We start from the raw sequence: 17,668 nt of genomic DNA, 5'->3' as shown, positions 1-17,668 counted from the left end.
AATATTAGCTTTGTAATCTACTGATGAGAGAAGCTCAAAATGTATACAGTTTATTAAAATATGCGTTTTGATTTTCTTATTCTAAAGCTACTAGTAAGAAATATTTGATATTAACAATATTAATAGTATTAACAATAATTATAATAAAAGTTATTATTGACAATAAAAACACCTACAATTGTCCTTGAAAAAACGTTAAAAGATTTCCAATAGGTGTGCGACTCGATAACCGAAAGGTTCTTCGTGCAACAGGTTCTAGGACCTAACATTTTGAACGTATGTTTTGTCGCTCAATAAACTAATAAAAAGTGAATTAATTCTGTAAAGTTCTAAACTTATCTTATAAAAATCACATTTTAATGTTTAAATTAATTAGAATAACTTAATTAGAAACTAAATCTGGTTTTTGTAAAACTTTTTGTATGCTGAAGCAATTTTCTATCAATTCTATAACGGATTTTATTTAATGCCTTCAACTACAATACAGTTTTATTTTAAGAGTTTATTATGTAAAGCTCCTATTTAATACCAATTAATAAATAATTTAAGGATTACTTTCTATCTTTTATAATATTTAATCGAAATTTTGCACAATAACTTTATATAAGGCGGAGTTTCTAAAATATCCTAAAAAAATTAATAAAAACGGGTTGGCTTGTAATTTTTTCAACTTTATTTATCCAATGTTTCCAGAAATTTAATTTTTTGAAAGTATTTTTCTAAAACCTTCCAGTTTAATGGGAACTAGAGTTGCCAGAAAACATTTCGTTTTGAAATTTTCTTTTAACTTTTTAGGATAATATTGAGCTACTACAAGCTTTTGATAATATACAGTACAACAAAAATAAAACACAGTAAACAGCTACAATTAGTGTATTTCTACTTCTGACGTATATCAAGTATGATTAAAGTATATAAACAGTTTAATTTAAAGGGAAAAAATAATTATGCATCAAAATACTTAAGTGGTAGTTATTTTTAGTGTCTTAAATCTAAATAGAATTTTAAGACTACATTAGTCATTAACTATATTTTTAAATTCAATAGATAAAACCCTGAAAAATGCATAATTTATAAAAAATAAACTTAAAAAGTTAATAGTTTGCTAACATACCAAGTATTTTCTAAAATTAGTGTAATTAAAAATAGAGTTTTGCAAATTAAGTATTTTACTCACGACCGGTTTCGGTGGCAAAAAGTTGCGACCTTTTCGAGCAAATTAAAATATTAAACTCTTTACATTCCAGTAAATTGAGCATTCTTTTTTAGTTAAGGAAAATAACTATGTAATTAAAAATACAAATAAACTTTTAAAACTTTGTTATATAATTTAATTAAAGTTGATTTGATGAATTATCTTTTTGAAAGTTTAGGCAAATGTGTAAAATTTTTCACATAAACAAAAATAACACAATGACCTTTTTTGTAAATTCGAACCCTGAACTTATTCAATATACTTTTTTTCTGTTTTTAAAATACCAAAAATTAATAAGTAACTATACTTATCGATTTAATTTTTAACACTATTTTTTGTTTCATTGTATCATCACAATAATACATGTTGTAAAATGTATCATCGTCTTTAATAATATAAATACTTTTATTCACAAAAACTTGTGTTTACTTTTATTGAAACAACTATGCGGTATTTAATAATTTTATTAAAAATGTATTAATTTTATTATTAAGAGAATCTTGAAATTATTTCTTATGCAGGAAAAAAACAATTACTAAACTAACTTTAATATAATTTCTAATGCAAATAAAAACTTTTAAGGAGAACTAATTCTAACCAATAACTATGTTGAAAATTAAAATTACTTTAAATACTCGTTAAAAAAAAGTTAACTTAAACAAACTTTTAAAGCTAAGTTTAAGAATTGTTGTTTATATTTTATATTACAACTTGAAATTAAGTAGACATAACCGTTTTTTTTTAAACAACTTAAATAAAGAGTATACCTTAATATTAAAAAATATTAAACTGATGAATAAAAGTTAAGTATCAAAAATTTTTTTAAGTAGAATAAAAAATTATATTTAATGCAGAAATCATTACAACTTTCATCATTTGAAAGGGGTCTGTTCACCTTTATTAAAAAAACAATATTTGCTTATATATGTTTCTGTGACAATAAGAAAAATTCTAATGTTTATTTTTCTAAATTGTATCCTTTGTTATAATGTTTATTTTTGGGATCGGTTGTTATATTCTCAAGTTTTACATGAAGTTTAAGTAAGTACAAAATATTCGTAAACAAGTTTTAAACAATACTAAAAAAATATTAGTTATACCTTGAAATAATTTACAATTTAATAGAAAGCTTTTGATAATTAGTTGTCAAAGCTTGTCGTTTTTTTTTTTTTTTTTCAAGTTATAAAACTAAATCAGAGCACAGAGCATTTTTCATATGATATTTAACAAGTATTTGAATAACAAACAACATTAAACATACTAAATGTATATTTTAATAAAACACACCAAGCAATTTGTTCAATTTTTGTTTAAAAAAACAAATTAAAATTATAAGCACAGTGGTATAAAGTTTTTCAAACACACAATAAAACGGGCTATGGCTTAAGGTAGGTAAATAGTATTCAGAATTAAAAAAACATTGTTTATGGAGTATAAAGCAAAACGTTTTTTTAGGTTTAGTTAAACTTAACAGAAGAAAATTTAGTACTGTCAGATAAAAATTGTATACTTACTTTTATAACAAATAGTTGGTCCAAAACTTGGTTGAAGTTTTCTCATACTGAAATTTACAAACGATTTTATTTTCAATTTGTCAATAAAGAACTACACTAAAACAACAAAATTATGTCAGTTAAAAACAAAGTTCACTGAGAAATAATATATTAGTTAAATATAAAGTGTATCAACACTTAGGTTACTAAAGGTTTTAGTTTTTCATCCTGTTCTTTAAATATTTGTTCTATAAAGTTTATATTCAGATTAATTATATAAATAAACTTTCTAAAAGCATACTTTGAGCTAACTAAACTAAACATTCAAGTTGTAACAAGAAAATTATTTTATAATGCTTTGTATAATTACCAAAAATAATTTCATCTGTATACTAAAAAAAGGAATTAGCGACCTAGTTCAAATAAACTTATCAGCAGACACAACTATTAAATATAGTTATAAAGATTTTTATTTCTACCTAACAAAACAAAGATCTTTAACTTGGTTATAGTACAAATCGGGAACTTCACCAACTGGCGACATCCGCATTTCAACTGTGTTATGACGTAATAATGAATACTCGTAATCTATCAGTTGCCTCCAAAATGAAGTGTTTGGTCTGATAATTGGCCGCCGTCTTTTTACATAGTCATGTGCATCCTTTAAAGTCATCCTGTTGTTAGTATAAGTATTGTAATTTAATAATTTTAAATAAATAATTTAACTTTTAACTTTCATTTCATCAGCTTTAGAAAGTAGAAAATAATGTGTTTTCACACATTTACACAGGTAAAAACATAATATTATAAAAGCAGAAATTCCATTTTTTTTTAAATTCCCCCACGTTTAAAAAATTACTTCAAGTTTTTAAAATTACACTTTTAGGGTCTATTTTTATTTCAAAATTATGTTTAAGGTAAAAAACTGTGTTAAATAATAAAACAAAATTGAATAGATATCGTAAGGCTTCTTTAAATGTGTTTTCAATAAACAAAATTCTAAATGATGAAAACAAAAATATACATATGATAGATTTTTTAGATCAAATAAAATTTTTACTATTTCACATGTAAAAGTTGTTTAAAGTTTCAGGTTTTTTAGTGATTTTGGTTCAAAATTCGTAAACTCAAAATTCTGGTTTTTTCAGGTTTTTTAACCTAAATTGTCAAATTCCAGGTTTTCTTGAAACACTGTAAAAGTCTAATAATTTTACGAGTTTTAAAACAGATCTCTACAAGTATCTAAAATCACAAGAAGTTTTATTAAAGGATACATGAGAAATTAAATTCTAAAAACTTAATATTTTTAAGTTTTATATTTCAAAAAACATTATAAGTCAAAAAAATAAAAATTTTAGGTAATAGATAAATAAATATTACGAAGGTGTAAACTCAAATAAAAAAACTCTATTATTTAATAAAGTTTAAAAATTTATTTTGGCCATATCACAGAAAAAACTTTTAAACAAAAAACTACTAGAAGATCCAAAAGATATAAACTGTTATGGTAAAGCGTATTTAGAAGTATATATTAAAAGAGATAGCTTACAATTAACCATATTAATAAGAATTCTAAACGTTTTGCAACCGATAGTAAACAAACGGATTTTTCAATCATGTAAAAACAGTCCAGAAGATGACAGTACTATTCATGGTTGCCACTGATCATGCTGAGAAAAATTTCCTGACTTTTCCTGACTTTTTCCTGACTTTTTACCAAAATCTTCCTGACTTTTCTAAATCAAACTCTTAAATTAAACTTATTTTAAAATACATAACCTAACACTTAAAACTATATAAAGCTTTCAATCTAATTTTAATACAGGTTAAAAACAACAGTTTTTTGCTGAATTCTATCATCAAACTTCCAGTAGATCACTTAAACCATCTGTGTATGATTGATGTTTGTAAAAAACAGCTATATCAGCATTGTATTATTACCTTATAAACACAGCTTGTCTGAAAAAATTTTAGCATTTCCTAGCATAAATGTATCTAGATAAACAAACGACATATTAGGAACTTTCATATAAGAATTCTTAAAATATGGCATAATTAAAATTAAAAAAAAAACGATTAAATACTGATCTGATAAGAATAACAATGGTTAGTCTAAGTTTGAAAACCCAATACATTAAGTAATAGTTTTCTGTACAAATAATTCTAATCTAACACCTTAATACGAAAAATAAATTTACTCTTTACCAGTAATAAGCTATTTATCTAACTAAAAAAGTAAACTTTAGTCAGACTTAGCATATAAGTTGTAAAATAACCTAGAAGTTAAAAATATCTAACAATAAAAAGTGTTTACTTAAAACATGTTTTACTTATATAAATTGTTCACTTAGTTTAATAAAACACTACCCAAACTATTTAATATGAAATCTTTAAATTAAAAATCAATTAAAAAAGAATATACTTAATCAACTGTAAAAACAAGACATAAAAAAGTAAACTATATATCTGTTGTATAAAATATTTCTTTTATCATTTAGTATAAAATTTGTAACGTACAAATATACTCTACATAATATTTACTTTAAAAACTTAAGTTACTCTAAAAAAAATACAAATAATAAGTAAACTTAATCTTGGCATATACCTCTCTTATAACTTATTTTATAAATTTAAACAACTTTAAAAAAAATTATAAAGAGGTAAAGTATACATATTTTTTTGTTACATAAAATACTAAACTAACTGCTTAGTTATAAAGAACTCAATTATTTACTTAAACAAAAAACACTTTGATTCTAAAATTATGCTAGATTAACTTTTGTGTATATATCACAGTTTCACCATGGAAGTGTCCTTGCTACAGATCATCAATACCAAAAAGCATACAAAATCTGCTTGTTCAAGTAGGGTACTTGTTCAATATGAAAATAGAAAATTTCTGCAGTTTTATAAAGGATATTTTACTATAAATTTTCAGAAATTAAATTAAATTACCAGATGAAGGCTATATACAATATGAAGGCTATACCAGATGAAGGCTTTTGTTGGAAATAAAATTAAATATTTTTGTAAATTTCTGCAAAAATTTTGGAATTTTTTTCTGACTTTCTAGGACTTTTAATTTATTTTTACCATTTGAAGGCTTTTGAAAACAAGGAGTTTTATAAATTTAAACTGACAAAATCTGACTTTTCTTTTAATTTTATCAAATTTCCTGACTTTTCCTGACTTTTTTTCAAAACCCCCCATTTTTTCCTGACTTTTCCTGACTTTTGTAACTTTTTAAAATTTTTCCTGACTTTTCCTGATTTCCTGACTTTTCCTGACCGAGTGGCAACCCTGACTATTGTTTTTATTACATTCATATCTACAATATTGTTTTCAACAAAAACTTAATCAAAGTTAAAAGTCAACTGTCTCACTATACATTGCTATGCTACTGAAAAATAATAAAAGCAAAACAACTAACTTATTTTCAAAAGGTAAATTACTTTACTAATTTTGATAAAGTATAAACGTAAATCGGACAAACTTAAAACTGTTTATGTAATTTAATGGCCTTAAGCCATAAACTAAAATTAGTATGTTAACACTATTATATATTTTTATTTTTCGAAAACAAATGAAAACATCTCAACTTATAGAGGAAAAATAATATATTTATTTAATTTTTACAACACTTTTTAATGCAAACTCAATTTTATTTGAATATAATCTTTTATATAAGCACTGACGAGGTCTTTGACCGAAACTAAGTTTGCATTAAAAAGTCATGAAACACTTAAATAAGTATATTAGCATATTAACTTCAAGTTATAGAACAAACATATTATAGAACAAGTTATAGAACAAACATAGAATATTAGCAAAGTGAAAAACTACGTAAAATATTTGCACACACTCATTTAAATTTCTACTTAAAACTAAACTAATGCGTAATTGACATTTTTAAAGTTATCAACTAGTATGCATTTGAAAAAACCTTTAATTTGAACTAGACCAAAGGTAAAAACGAGTATATACTTATAAACAGTTGATCTGTTAAAAAAACATTAGGTAAAAAGGCATATAAAAATTTTTTTTAACTAAGATATTTTCACATGTTTTCAATCTAACTTAGTGATTATTTTTCTAATAGAAATAGAATAAAGTTATTTATCAGCAATAAATATAACATATGTTATAAACAATAAACATTTATTATTATATTTTAAAAAACCTTCATTTTCATTAAAAAGTATAAAGGTATTTTTTTCTTATAATAATTTATAATAAATAGAGAAATGTAGTATAAACAAAGTAATGCAACACTTTGATGTTATAATAAAAATTAAATAAAACAATAAAAAATACTAAAGCATAAAAGTATAAGTTGTTAGATTTTGTATTCTAAATAACCTTTTTATACAATAAAATTAGGTACACAGTTTGTGTAAAATAATATAATTTTAATAAACTAACCCAATGCACAAATAAAATAAAATATATAAAAAACTGTGTTCAGTTATGTTAGTTTTCTTATTAAATAAACAAAAAAGGTGTTAAAAAATTCATAAATAAATAATCTAATAATAGCTTCATAACCTTGTTGGAATAATAGATCATACATCAAGAAGCTTTTCTAATGAAACAGAAAAATGAATAAAAACCTTTGACATTTCAAAAGAAATCTATAAACTAGTTTCAAGATGAACTTCATTAAAAAAATAATTAAAAGTAAGTGACTTAACAAAATGCTAAGCGTTTGTGATAATTAAAAATAAAATAGTTTACATACAAACAAAACATTCATCGAAACAACAAACGGTACCTGTGATACTTGATGAGGTATGCAATGCAAAGAGAAGCTGATCTACTAACACCAGCTTTACAATGAACTAATGTTTTTATATGCTTCAAGGTATTTTCGTATATAAGGTCTGCCACAAAATCAAAATATGAGTACAAATTTACCCCCGGTTCATCATTCACTGGTATTCTCACCTTTGTAATTGATAAAACATTAAAAAAATCTATTTAGCTAAGGCAAAACTTTAAACATATAAATTGTGAAACATCAACTCTAAAATAATGAGTTTTTTTATATATAACTTTGAAATCAAAGATAATGATTTAGGTTAGCAGTCACTTTAATTAAAGATAACAACTTAAGTAACAATTTTTTTTGTGCATTAGGTCATCCAAAAAAAAAAAGATTTAAAGAACTATAATTTTTCATTTACTATATCTAAATGCTTATAAACTAATTACTTTTAAAAATTATTGGTACACTCTGTTTTATAAATTCATTTAGCAGATCTTAGGAAATGATTAAAAATATACAGAGTTTATACAATACATTTTTTTTTGTTTAAATAAAAAATGACTATAGAAAAAAACTATTATATTTGTTAAATTAAATTCTTTTTTTGATGTTTATACTTGATTAAAATAAATATATATGAGTAAAAATAGTAAACTTACCACTTGAACACCTTGAAATCTTTGTTTTCCAATATTTTTTGTTGCATTGACAATAAACGAGATGTCTTTTCTTTCAACTTCTCGCTGATTGCATGCTGAATTTGCACTGCTTAAATACAAGTATGGAGTCACTTCTGCTATTCCACGTATCATTTTTAATTTAAATTATGACATACTTTAAACAAATTATTTTAAAATTCGAATTTACTGATTTTTTACATGAAAATAATTTTGATAATCATTATAAATATACTTCATATATTTTACATTTAAGTATACTTAGTAACCTAATACACAGGGTTACCACTCTATTAGTCAAAATATTTAGTCTTAGTGACTTAAAACTAAACTTAGTTTATAATAAAATGTTTAAAGAAAAAATTCACCTTGAGTGTTACTTACTTTTATCTGAAAATTTATATTTTTTTGCAAAACACTATAAAACGAATTTTTGTAAAAACATAATAACCTTAAACTAAAAAGATTATTTTTAATTCATTATTAGTACAGAATTAACACTTAAGTTGTTTGAGATAAGGTAAGGCCCCAAGTATTCATTAAGAAAAAGGTTTTATGTTTTAGAAACTAATCAAAAATTAATGAGGATAACTGTAAAAACTTATCTTAATCTTTCTACTTTAAAAAAAATTTTGTGCACCCTTCCACAAAAAAAGAGCTAGTCTTCTTCAAAACTTTCTAAAATATTGCACACAGAAGGAAAAATTGCTTTTTCAGACTAAAAGTATTCAATGTGTTCAATTCACAAAACAAAAAACTTTTGAACAACACACATAGGACTTTTCTGAATATATTTAAACATTTTTTGAAACCAGAAGCTAGCATCTGTCATGGTTTAGGATGCAGTATTAAATATCTCTAAATTTTTTCTGAATCTATTGAAACAGGGTGAAGTTCTCTGACTCAAAGTAGACATAAATATGTAAATCTTTGACATTTTAGTCATTCCCTTGCATGAAATTTAATACAAGTTTAAAATGGAAATTACATTTTAAACACAACTCAAACTTGGTGTAGAGACAATCTTCAATGACCATGGCCTCCTTCATTGCAAATTCTTAACACAATGGACTTCAGTTTTACTCCATGTTTGAAACTAAGGTTGTTTTAACAACACACAACTGTCTTTAAAAAGGTCTTTTGTTAAAACTTAAACTAAAAAAACAGAAGAATTTGCTTGCAGCGCTTGAGAGTTTTGGTGGACAAATTAAGCAAGTAATTGCTGCTACAGGAAGGCTTATTAAAAAAAATATTGCTATTTTTTCAGAAGCTTCAAAATATACAGGATTGCCACTGGTTTTTGAGAAATTTCTTCCAGGTGTTCTGAATTTCTTCCAGGTTTTATGAACTACTTATTTTTAGGTCTACTTTTTAGTTTAAAATTAAGTTTAAAACTGTGTAAAATAGTACAACAACATTGAAAAGATACCTAAAGATACTTTAAAGCTTTACTGAATAGCTTTATAATAAAAATATTTGATGATGACAAAAAATTTTTATTTATATGTTAGATTTCTGAGGTAAATTCTAAATTTCACTACTTAAAATGTAAAAATTGTTTAAATTTCCAGTTTGTTTTCAAAACTTCTAAAATTCCTTTTTTTTTAGCCTAAATTGCCAAACTCCAGGTTTTTCCAGGATTCAAGATGTTGTGGCAGACTAAATCAAAACTGTTCATTTATTATTTTAAAATAAAAGTATTTCAACTTTTTCTTACAAAGTTTTTCTCAGCTTTTAAGTTAAAGGCATAGGGAATGGTAAATCACTTTTTTCACAACTTGATATTATTTTATAGATTTTTAACTAAGCTACAAGATGTTTTTTATAGGTTTTGAAATTCACAACAATTTTTTTTTATGGTAAAAAAACATCAGTCTCAAACTCTACCCCTTGTAACGATAAACATTGATTTTTTTTTTTGATGATATATTTTTGATATATAGCAGGTCAAAGTCTGAGGCAACAATAGGTTCCTTATGGAAGGTGCAAACTGAAATGGAAAAAAAAAGACTATTTTAATGAAAATCTATGTATTTTTTAAGGTAGAAAAGCATCAGAAATACTCACTCTCCCCTCTGCAACAATAAACATTTTCTGATAAACAAAAATATTCTCATATTTTTTGAGATAAGGACCTCAAACTTTCAGGAAATGTTCCTTGCAATACTTAAGAAAATCTGTTGGAAAGAATTTAAAAAGTTAAAACTTATTAAAAAAATAAACGAAAAAACAGTTTCAATGAGTTAGTAGTTAAAGACATCTAATTCTTTTACGAGGCTGAAGTTTGATAGAAATTCATATTTACTAAATTCATACACTTTCTAATTTTTTTAAATTATAGACATCCTTTATTGTATACGCTATTGAAGTCGCCCTAATAATTATAAACCAATGAAACCTTAAAAAATTTGTCTATTATGCGTAGAACTACAGATCCTGAAAGTCTCAACGATTAACTTTGAAAACTAAAGTAGTTATAGCGTATCGAAATTATGTATTAAAAAAACCAAAAAAATAACCAAGTTTTCGAAAAGTTCAACTACACCGATTATTGTAGACGCTATTGAAGTCGCCCTAATTATCATAAACCAATGAAACCTTAAAAAATTTGTCTATTATGCGTAGAACTACAGATCCTGAAAGTCTCAACGATTAACTTTGAAAACTAAAGTAGTTATAGCGTATCGAAATTATGTATTAAAAAAACCAAAAAAATAACCAAGTTTTCGAAAAGTTCAACTACACCGATTATTGTAGACGCTATTGAAGTCGCCCTAATTATCATAAACCAATGAAACCTTAAAAAATTTGTCTATTATGCGTAGAACTACAGATCCTGAAAGTCTCAACGATTAACTTTGAAAACTAAAGTAGTTATAGCGTATCGAAATTATGTATTAAAAAAACCAAAAAAATAACCAAGTTTTCGAAAAGTTCAACTACACCGATTATTGTAGACGCTATTGAAGTCGCCCTAATTATCATAAACCAATGAAACCTTAAAAAATTTGTCTATTATGCGTAGAACTACAGATCCTGAAAGTCTCAACGATTAACTTTGAAAACTAAAGTAGTTATAGCGTATCGAAATTATGTATTAAAAAAACCAAAAAAATAACCAAGTTTTCGAAAAGTTCAACTACACCGATTATTGTAGACGCTATTGAAGTCGCCCTAATTATCATAAACCAATGAAACCTTAAAAAATTTGTATATTTTGCGGAGAACTATTAATTTTAATTGTTTTTGAAACCACTTAATTAAAAATAAACTATAAATTACTTATAATATTATATAAATAACTTTGCATTTAAATATTAGTTTATTAGTTACATACAATAAATAGTCAACAATAATTTTGAAAAATAAGTTACTTAAGAACATTTTTTGTTAAATTAATATTAAAAAAACATGTAAGTTTGCTACAATTTACAAAGAAACATACATATTAAACGAATATAAAGAAAAGAATTCTTAAGTTTATATAAATTTAAGTTTCTTCAACTGTTAAAAGCTTGGAGAATTGCTTGGAACGGAGTAATTGCATAAATCACAATAAAAATTATTGTTTTTTAAAGTAATAAAATCTTTTCTTGAACGTTGTAGGCAACATTCGTGGAACCAACGGCTGCAATTGTCACATTGAATCTTTAAATAATAAACAAATTGTTATTTTGTAATTTAGATTCATACAGATGTAGAAATTTTTTTTATTTGTTTTAAACAAAGATATCTTTACTTACCCATTGCACTCGGCCAGGATAATTACTAAGTTGACGTAAACTGGCATAACGGCGTTTACAAATATTACAGGAATTGACGTCAATAACTGAAATTAAATAAATTTTTAGCAACTTAGCTTATCTTAAAACAATATGATGTGTATATTCAATTTTATAACTTACATCCTTCACGGAGAAGTCGCACACCTATGTTTGTACGCTTTTGAACAATACTATCACTTTCTGTTGTTAATTTAATTTCATCTGGTAAAGTCGGGTAACTGTGAATGATTTGTTCTCCAGCCTACATGTTTAAACTCTTATTTACAAAAATGTTTTTATTTTTAAGTATGCATAACTTCGGCTAAGCAAATTAAAACCTCAATTAAAATATTTATTTTAACCTCAATAACATGTACCCCACAGTTTACACCGTCAAGTTGTGGATTATGATTAACGCCTATTACGTTAAACTTCTTAAATTTTTTGGTTGACATTCTTAATCTAAAACTCTGTAGTCTGTTTATTGAAATTAAGTTATTGCTCATAAGTTAAAATTAAAATTAAATGCTGCATAGATATACTTACATAATGTTCTTTAAAAAAGTTTCTCCTTCAAGCTTCTCTGCAGCTGCGCTTTTATAGGAGTCGAAGATATAAATGTTCTTTTGTATTATAAACTGTTAATAAACACACTGAAATTATTAAATTCTTTTTGACTATAAAATTCATTCATTGACTTTTAATGAACATAACTCTTCAAAAATTATATATATAAATATATTAAACAAAGATGTTCTGTTTTCTATATCGTTGAGAATACTCTAAAAAAAAAACTACTGAGCTAATTTTCTATAAATATAAACTGAAAATTAATAAAACCTAGAGACAGTTTAAAAATTTAAAAACTTTCAAGATCAATTTATTCAATATTACTTCAATATTTAATATTAAAATGTACTAACTATAAGTTGTAACTATAAATGTACTAACTAATGCTATAACTACTTTAGTTTTCAAAGTTAATCGTTGAGACTTTCAGGATCTGTAGTTCTACGCATAATAGACAAATTTTTAAAGGTTTCATTGGTTTATAATAATTAGGGCGACTTCAATAGCGTATCGAATAATCGGTGTAGTTGAACTTTTCGAAAACTTGGTTATTTTTTTGATTTTTTTAATACATAATTTCGATACGCTATAACTACTTTAGTTTTCAAAGTTAATCGTTGAGACTTTCAGGATCTGTAGTTCTACGCATAATAGACAAATTTTTTAAGGTTTCATTGGTTTATGATAATTAGGACGACTTCAATAGCGTCTACAATAATCGGTGTAGTTGAACTTTTCGAAAACTTGGTTATTTTTTTGGTTTTTTTAATACATAATTTCGATACGCTATAACTACTTTAGTTTTCAAAGTTAATCGTTGAGACTTTCAGGATCTGTAGTTCTACGCATAATAGACAAATTTTTTAAGGTTTCATTGGTTTATAATAATTAGGGCGACTTCAATAGCGTATCGAATAATCGGTGTAGTTGAACTTTTCGAAAACTTGGTTATTTTTTTGATTTTTTTAATACATAATTTCGATACGCTATAACTACTTTAGTTTTCAAAGTTAATCGTTGAGACTTTCAGGATCTGTAGTTCTACGCATAATAGACAAATTTTTTAAGGTTTCATTGGTTTATGATAATTAGGACGACTTCAATAGCGTCTACAATAATCGGTGTAGTTGAACTTTTCGAAAACTTGGTTATTTTTTTGATTTTTTTAATACATAATTTCGATACGCTATAACTACTTTAGTTTTCAAAGTTAATCGTTGAGACTTTCAGGATCTGTAGTTCTACGCATAATAGACACATTTTTCAAGGTTTCATTGGTTTATAATAATTAGGGCGACTTCAATAGCGTATCGAATAATCGGTGTAGTTGAACTTTTCGAAAACTTGGTTATTTTTTTGATTTTTTTAATACATAATTTCGATACGCTATAACTACTTTAGTTTTCAAAGTTAATCGTTGAGACTTTCAGGATCTGTAGTTCTACGCATAATAGACAAATTTTTTAAGGTTTCATTGGTTTATAATAATTAGGGCGACTTCAATAGCGTATCGAATAATCGGTGTAGTTGAACTTTTCGAAAACTTGGTTATTTTTTTGATTTTTTTAATACATAATTTCGATACGCTATAACTACTTTAGTTTTCAAAGTTAATCGTTGAGACTTTCAGGATCTGTAGTTCTACGCATAATAGACAAATTTTTTAAGGTTTCATTGGTTTATGATAATTAGGACGACTTCAATAGCGTCTACAATAATCAGTGTAGTTGAACTTTTCGAAAACTTGGTTATTTTTTTGGTTTTTTTAATACATAATTTCAATACGCTATAACTACTTTAGTTTTCAAAGTTAATCGTTGAGACTTTCAGGATCTGTAGTTCTACGCATAATAGACAAATTTTTTAAGGTTTCATTGGTTTATGATAATTAGGGCGACTTCAATAGCGTCTACAATAATCGGTGTAGTTGAACTTTTCGAAAACTTGGTTTTTTTTTTTGATTTTTTTAATACATAATTTCGATACGCTATGACTACTTTAGTTTTCAAAGTTAATCGTTGAGACTTTCAGGATCTGTAGTTCTACGCATAATAGAAAAATTTTTTAAGGTTTCATTGGTTTATAATAATTAGGGCGACTTCAATAGCGTATCGAATAATCGGTGTAGTTGAACTTTTCGAAAACTTGGTTATTTTTTTGATTTTTTTAATACATAATTTCGATACGCTATAACTACTTTAGTTTTCAAAGTTAATCGTTGAGACTTTCAGGATCTGTAGTTCTACGCATAATAGACAAATTTTTTAAGGTTTCATTGGTTTATGATAATTAGGACGACTTCAATAGCGTCTACAATAATCGGTGTAGTTGAACTTTTCGAAAACTTGGTTATTTTTTTGGTTTTTTTAATACATAATTTCGATACGCTATAACTACTTTAGTTTTCAAAGTTAATCGTTGAGACTTTCAGGATCTGTAGTTCTACGCATAATAGACAAATTTTTTAAGGTTTCATTGGTTTATGATAATTAGGGCGACTTCAATAGCGTCTACAATAATCGGTGTAGTTGAACTTTTCGAAAACTTGGTTTTTTTTTTTGATTTTTTTAATACATAATTTCGATACGCTATAACTACTTTAGTTTTCAAAGTTAATCGTTGAGACTTTCAGGATCTGTAGTTCTACGCATAATAGACAAATTTTTTAAGGTTTCATTGGTTTATAATAATTAGGGCGACTTCAATAGCGTATCGAATAATCGGTGTAGTTGAACTTTTCGAAAACTTGGTTATTTTTTTGATTTTTTTAATACATAATTTCGATACGCTATAACTACTTTAGTTTTCAAAGTTAATCGTTGAGACTTTCAGGATCTGTAGTTCTACGCATAATAGACAAATTTTTTAAGGTTTCATTGGTTTATGATAATTAGGACGACTTCAATAGCGTCTACAATAATCGGTGTAGTTGAACTTTTCGAAAACTTGGTTATTTTTTTGGTTTTTTTAATACATAATTTCGATACGCTATAACTACTTTAGTTTTCAAAGTTAATCGTTGAGACTTTCAGGATCTGTAGTTCTACGCATAATAGACAAATTTTTTAAGGTTTCATTGGTTTATAATAATTAGGGCGACTTCAATAGCGTATCGAATAATCGGTGTAGTTGAACTTTTCGAAAACTTGGTTATTTTTTTGATTTTTTTAATACATAATTTCGATACGCTATAACTACTTTAGTTTTCAAAGTTAATCGTTGAGACTTTCAGGATCTGTAGTTCTACGCATAATAGACAAATTTTTTAAGGTTTCATTGGTTTATGATAATTAGGACGACTTCAATAGCGTCTACAATAATCGGTGTAGTTGAACTTTTCGAAAACTTGGTTATTTTTTTGGTTTTTTTAATACATAATTTCGATACGCTATAACTACTTTAGTTTTCAAAGTTAATCGTTGAGACTTTCAGGATCTGTAGTTCTACGCATAATAGACACATTTTTCAAGGTTTCATTGGTTTATAATAATTAGGGCGACTTCAATAGCGTATCGAATAATCGGTGTAGTTGAACTTTTCGAAAACTTGGTTATTTTTTTGATTTTTTTAATACATAATTTCGATACGCTATAACTACTTTAGTTTTCAAAGTTAATCGTTGAGACTTTCAGGATCTGTAGTTCTACGCATAATAGACAAATTTTTTAAGGTTTCATTGGTTTATAATAATTAGGGCGACTTCAATAGCGTATCGAATAATCGGTGTAGTTGAACTTTTCGAAAACTTGGTTATTTTTTTGATTTTTTTAATACATAATTTCGATACGCTATAACTACTTTAGTTTTCAAAGTTAATCGTTGAGACTTTCAGGATCTGTAGTTCTACGCATAATAGACAAATTTTTTAAGGTTTCATTGGTTTATGATAATTAGGACGACTTCAATAGCGTCTACAATAATCAGTGTAGTTGAACTTTTCGAAAACTTGGTTATTTTTTTGGTTTTTTTAATACATAATTTCGATACGCTATAACTACTTTAGTTTTCAAAGTTAATCGTTGAGACTTTCAGGATCTGTAGTTCTACGCATAATAGACAAATTTTTTAAGGTTTCATTGGTTTATGATAATTAGGGCGACTTCAATAGCGTCTACAATAATCGGTGTAGTTGAACTTTTCGAAAACTTGGTTTTTTTTTTTGATTTTTTTAATACATAATTTCGATACGCTATAACTACTTTAGTTTTCAAAGTTAATCGTTGAGACTTTCAGGATCTGTAGTTCTACGCATAATAGACAAATTTTTTAAGGTTTCATTGGTTTATAATAATTAGGGCGACTTAAATAGCGTATACAACAAAGGATGTCTACAATTTAAAAAAATTAGAAAGTGTATGAATTTAGTAAATATGAATTTCTATCAAACTTCAGCCTCGTAATTCTTTTGACTAATGAAGTAACACAACAAGTATCAATAAGCTTTTAAATTTGTTCGATTTCTTAGTTACGGGAAATTAATTTGCAGCAAATAAGCAAAACTTGTAATTAATTTTAATTTTTTGTTGCAACCTGGTTAGAGGTCCGCTGCAGTTGTAAATTTTTGGAAATATTTGCATTCATAAATTAAGAAAAAATAAGCAAATGAAGTAAATTGATAATACAGCAGAATACTTATCCTTAACCCACCTTACCTAAATATATAAAAAATAAACTGAAAAAAAAGTTAATACTTAGAATAAAGAAAAAATAATAGCCAATCAGAAGCGACCTTAGGCAGCAGCAGACGCACCTGGTTACAGCTTTTAAAAACTAAAGCGGCTCGTAAAGACAAGTCCGATCTGCAAAAAAATATTTTACTTTATATTTTTTTTTTTTTTCGCAAAAAATTGTTAATACACACAAAGTTTAGTTTTGTTTATAGTAATTAAAAAAAAATATTTCAATCCTTAACTTTCTATCTTAAATATCTTGAAAAAAGTTGCAAGCAGATGCAATTTCACTTTTGATCACGTGTTTTAGAAAAGCAATTCTAAATTTTCTATAACAACACTTAGATATTTCAAGAGTTGTCAAAAAACTTAATTTAAAAAAAGAAGAGCTTCAACGTTACGACCGATTTTAACAAAATAAATGGTTTTTAAAGTATACCTTGTGTTAATTAGTGTAGTTTTTTGTTATTACTACTGTTTTTTTGTTAAAGACAAAAAAGAAGCGCTCATAAAGTTTGGTCTAAGGACCTGGTG

General features: G+C 25.6%; 1 protein-coding gene across 1 annotated transcript; it reads right to left on the bottom strand.

Moving 5' to 3' along the window:
- Nucleotides 1-2,498: 2,498 nt before the first annotated feature.
- Nucleotides 2,499-8,276, bottom strand: LOC145835980 (dual specificity protein phosphatase 21-like). The gene is made up of 3 exons (XM_082943753.1): nucleotides 8,113-8,276; nucleotides 7,460-7,632; nucleotides 2,499-3,362 (listed from the first exon to the last, which is right to left on the bottom strand). Exons 1-3 carry the CDS (start codon nucleotides 8,263-8,265, stop codon nucleotides 3,164-3,166), a joined length of 525 nt encoding a protein of 174 aa, XP_082799879.1. The 5' UTR covers nucleotides 8,266-8,276; the 3' UTR covers nucleotides 2,499-3,163.
- Nucleotides 8,277-17,668: the final 9,392 nt, after the last annotated feature.

This window comes from Thalia democratica, chromosome 5 (genome assembly GCF_965202585.1).
Source record: "Thalia democratica chromosome 5, ktThaDemo2.hap1.1, whole genome shotgun sequence".
Taxonomy (NCBI): domain Eukaryota; kingdom Metazoa; phylum Chordata; class Thaliacea; order Salpida; family Salpidae; genus Thalia; species Thalia democratica.
Note: the sequence above shows the minus strand (reverse complement) of the source record. Positions and strands in the feature narration are given on the sequence as shown.